A 5,000-nucleotide genomic window follows, 5' to 3' on the forward strand; every position below is an offset into this window, starting at 1 on the left:
CATGAGGCAGACGGTGGACTCATCCACCACACGGTGCAGCACCATCAGGTACTCGTAGCGCAGCGCCTCGTCGGCGCCCACGAAGTGGTTCCACAGGTACGCCTCCAGCTTGGACTGCTGCTGGTTCACGTCGGGGAAGTCTATGAAGAAGCGCGAGCACATGTACCGCTCCAGCGTCTTGATCTCCTCGGGGCGCGCGGGCTCGTAGTCCTTGACCAGCAGGTTGCAGTACTTGAGCAGGCCGCCGCCGCGGATCTCCTCGGGGTTCTTGGTGGCGATGAACTTCTTCTGCAGGTGGTAGAGCGCCTCGGAGAAGTCGCCGTACACGCTCTCGCCCACCACCGTCGGGTAGAAGTTCTCGCTGATGGGCATCTCGGCGCAGTCGTAGAACAGCAGGAGAGAGTCGAGAACAATCTGGAAGGAGTCGACAGAGAACTCGAACTGCCGCTTCATGCTGTCGACGAACTTGAGCTCGACGTTCCTGCCGCCGTTGTTGGAGAGCGAGATGAGCGACCAGCGGTCCGAGTCGTTCACCTTGACCATCTTGTTGACGTAGCCCTCCTTCATGGAGCACGACGACATGCGCTTCTTGCTCACGCCCTCGGGCAGGTAGTCCACTAGCACTTCCAGCACTGCATTTTTCACGCGGTCGTAATTCCTCGGGCTGCTCAGGTCCACGGCGAAGATGAGGTCGAGGTCGTTGTAGGCCTGGTCGGCCTCGGTGGCCAGGATGTGCGAGGCGGCGCCGCCGTTGATGCGAATGTCCCGCACCGTCATGGAGTCGGCCTCCAGCTTGGCCCTCACCATGGACACCAGGTCCCGCAGGCGGATCTCCAGCGTCGGGAAGTTCCCGCGCCCGTGGATGGGCACGACCTCATGCAGCACGTCATTCAGGCGTCGAACCTGCTCGTAACTCAGGACCGCGAACCTCTGGTCGTCCATATTGACGTTGATGAGACCTTCCATCTTGATGCGAAGTCGCTCTTCGGTGGTGCCGAGACTGCCGCTCTGTGGGCAGAAGGCAGGGGTGAGTTGGGGTAGCAAGAGCAGAGCGGTATCGAGTGAGAGTCGTGTGCGTGCGTACTAGCCCAGCCGTGTCCTCACCCCACCACAGCCACTAGTCAACTGACAACTGAGTCGGGAGGCCCGAGCATGCGAGGTCTGGACGGTAAGCGCCAGATCTAGCAGGTGGCGGGCGAGTGTGTGGCGGCCATGACGTCACGGCCAACATACACACGCACGCACATGAAACTCACTGCCGCAGAAAGCTGCACACTCACTGCACTATCTGGGTCTCTCCTGGACAACTGTTCACACAACTCTCGGCCGCTATTTACAAATATATATTCGGAAAAAAATCACCATAAGATATAAACAGCAATTAAAGGGCTCGCCAAACATCGCTAAACATTACGGGAAAATCCTAAAATGAGTGAAATTCCTGCGTCGAACATTCTCAGCGCTCTCGGGTCGACTCGGGGGGGAAACACTATCTCGAGAGGCAGTGACATCGCTCACTGGCAAGCTGACAACCTAACTTGAAATAACTCGCGCGAAATATCCACTGACGGAAATAGGGAGAGGAAACAACGCACGAATCTGAACACACGTATATAGGGTACTCGCAGGAAGCCTCCCCAGCCCCCCGCCCCTCTCCTGGAAGCCCCCTCTCCCCCACCCCCACCCCTGGAACACCTCTCTCCTCCTACCCCCCTGGAACTCCCCCTTCCTCCTATCCCCCTGGAACCCCCCTCTCCCCCTACCCCCCTAAAGAGTCCCGGGTGCACTAGGGCGATATTTTTCTTCTCCGTCACTCGCGCCACAACGGGCCGCGCTTCACACAAACAGGCGCGCGATATGTTCTCACGTCGAGAAACCTATGATAATTATGAAGCAAGATGGGGCCAGGAGGAGGAGGGGGTGGGGAGGGAGGGTAGGGAGGGAAGACGAGGGAGGGGCGGAGGGAAGGAGGGGAAAAGAGGAAGCGTTGGAGGGATGGGAGGGAGGGAAGAAGAGGAAAGGACGGAGGGAGGGAAAAGGAAGAGGAAGGGAGGGAGGGAGAAAGGGATAGGAGCGCCTTTATGGATACAACGTAGGCGAGTTAAACAGGAGACAGGACTCTCTGAACTTGTTTAAAGGTGGAATGTGAATGCTCTGCATGGCGTAGTACCAGGAGAGCAAAAAAAAAAACAAAGAGAAGGAAAAGAAAAAACAAATGATTGGCTAGCGACAAACATTCTCTCATTCATTCTCTTTTACTCCCCCCATCTCTCTCTCTCTCTCTCTTACTCTTACTCTTCCAAAGAGTTATTGACAGTCGAGAAACCACACCATCCATCACTAACGACACCTACCGTTTTAGGACGAACAGAATTCCTTTCATCCCCAACCACTTCCCTCTCTCCCCCTTCCCCTCTCTTCCCTCCTTCGCTTCCTCTCTTTTTCATCTCACGTCCAAAATCGCTTCTACTAACCGACAAACCAACCAAAGAACGAAATAACTTATCCTGGGCCAGTGACTGGCCAGAGGGAAAAAATGCAAGAGAGAGACAAACTAGAGGAACGATCAGTACTTCGTGATAAACGTTGACAGAGAAAAGAAAAGAAAAGAAAAAAAAAAGAAAACTATCTCCTGCTCACTCTAGCTCTCTCTCTGTCTCTCCACACGCACCCCATCTCTCCCTTCCCGAATCTGTATCTATCCGTCTTCCCCTCTCCCTCCCCCTCTTCCTATCTCCTCTCCCCTCCCTATCCCCATCCCCGTCCTCTCTTTAAATGTCAGAGGATCCGAACGCGGTGGGTCGGTAAGGAGATCAACATCTGCGGAGAAGGGATTCGGACTTCGGGTTTTACTAGGAAATTTGCATATGAGGGGGAGGGGAGGAAGAGAAGGAGGAGGGAAAGGGGGGGGGAAGGGAGATGGGAAAGAGGGAGGGAATGGGGTGGGGAAGAGGAGATGGGAAAGAGGGAGGAGAAAGGGGTGAAGGGAAGATGGGAAGGGAGGGTGAGGAGAGGAAGGGGGAGGAAGAGAAGCTGGAGGAAAGGGGGGAAGGGAAGATGGAAGAGGGAAAGGGGGGAGAAGGGAGGGGAAGGAGGAAGAGAAGGAGGAGGGAGAAAGGGAGGGAAGAAGGAGGGAAGAAAGGGGAGGGAGGGGGAGGAAGTGAGAGGAAGGGATGGGGAGGGGGAGAAGGGAGAAGCGAAAGAGAGAAAGAAAGGAGAAAAATGGGGCAAATGAGGGGGGACGAGAGGAGAGAGGGGAAGCAAAATAAATAGGAAGAGGAAGGAGGAAAAAAAAGAGAAAGGAACGGAGAACAGGAAGATATAGAAAAAAATAGAGAAAAAGAGGAGCTGGAGAGGAGACTTTAACAATGATTGGGAATCAACGAGGTTTGCTGATTCCCCCGAATTCCGGAATGGCAACACTGCAGCCACTACAGCTCCGAACCGAGTGGGTGATCTGATCGCAACAAGGCGCGAGTTATTTATTCATATAACTATTCATTTATTCATTTGTTTCAGGAGGTGAGGGGTACGACAGGAAGCGAAACATCTGAGATACATCGGGCAGGCGTGATGCATTTATAAAGGTTTTTGATCAAGATTAATGTGTTTGTTGCAGTACGCTGGGAAATGCGCCTTTCCCCTTTAAAAAATAAAAAATAAATTTCACATCGTAAATGTAAAAACAATAATCTAAACAATTAAAAAAGTGAGCACAATTAACACATCAAAGAAAGAAAGAAAGAAAGAAAGAGAAAAAAAACGAGTAATGACCCACTAAATTCTACGACAAACTGGCAAAAAAATAATAACAAAAAATTATAACTAATTCGTCAGAACTCTACGGGAACTAAACGTCACTTTACGAAGACGAACCTCCTCCCTCGCCCACTTCTCACTGCGTGTTTTGTGTGTGTGTGTGTGTGTGTGTGTGTGTGTGTGTGTGTGTGTGTGTGTGTGTGTGTGTGTGTGTGTGTGTGTGTGTGTGTGTGTGTGTGTGTGTGTACAAGTGTGTGTATGTGTGTGTATGTGTATAAGTGTGTGTATGTGTATAAGTGTGTGTATGTGTATAAGTGTGTGTATGTGTATAAGTGTGTGTATGTGTATAAGTGTGTGTATGTGTATAAGTGTGTGTATGTGTATAAGTGTGTGTGTATGTGTACAAGTGTGTGTGTGTGTGTGTGTATTTGTGTGTGTGTATAAGCGTGTGTGTGTATAAGTGTGTGTGTGTGTGTATAAGTGTGTGTGTGTGTGTATAAGTGTGTGTGTGTGTGTGTGTGAGTACAAGTGTGTGTGTGTGTGTGTGTGTGTCTGTACAAGTGTGTGTGTGTGTGTGTGTGTGTGTGTGTGTGTGTGTGTGTGTGTGTGTGTGTGTGTGCGCGCCTCTCTCCCCCCACCAACTCAAAAACTATCACACACATCACAGAACCCGGGACACAATCCATCTTTACATGCCCAGTGGGGGGGAGAGAGTGGGGGAGTGGGAGAGTGGGAGAGAGAGTGGGAGGAGTGAGAGAGGGAGGAGGGAAGGAAAGGAGGGAAAGGGAGGGAGGGAGGAAAGGAAGGAGAGGAAGGGAGGGAGGGAGAGAAAGAGAGAAGAGAGAGAGAGAGAGAGAGAGAGAGAGAGAGAGAGAGAGAGAGAGAGAGAGAGAGAGAGAGAGAGAGAGAGAGAGGGAGAGAGAGAGAGGGAGAGAGAGAGGAGAGAGAGGAGGAGAGGAGAGGAGAGAGAGACGGAGAGGGAGAGGAGAGGAGAGGAGAGAGGAGAGGGAGAGAGAGAGGAGAGAGAGAGAGAGAGAGAGAGAGAGAGAGAGAGAGAGAGAGAGAGAGAGAGAGAGAGAGAGAAAAGAAGGGAGAAATGAGAGAGAGGGAGAAAAGAGAGAAAGAGAGAGAAAGAGAGAGAAAGAGAGAGAGAAAGAAGAAAGAGAGAAGACAGAAAGAAAAAGAGAGAGAGAGAGAGAGAGAAAAAGAAAGAGAAAGAATAAGAGACAAGAGAGAGAAGA

General features: G+C 51.6%; 1 protein-coding gene across 1 annotated transcript in view; it reads right to left on the bottom strand.

Annotated features, from left to right (window-relative positions):
• LOC113824891 (terminal nucleotidyltransferase 5C) overlaps positions 1-5,000 on the bottom strand; it is a 362,766-nt gene that overhangs the window by 68,736 nt on the left and 289,030 nt on the right. Inside the window, exon 2 of the mRNA XM_070130243.1 lies at positions 1-1,008. This exon is cut by the window's left edge and continues 1,607 nt beyond it. Within this exon, the coding sequence (XP_069986344.1) occupies positions 1-1,008 (1,008 nt within the window). The remainder of the gene's footprint in view (positions 1,009-5,000) is intronic.

Source organism: Penaeus vannamei, chromosome 2 (assembly GCF_042767895.1).
Source record: "Penaeus vannamei isolate JL-2024 chromosome 2, ASM4276789v1, whole genome shotgun sequence".
NCBI lineage: Eukaryota > Metazoa > Arthropoda > Malacostraca > Decapoda > Penaeidae > Penaeus > Penaeus vannamei.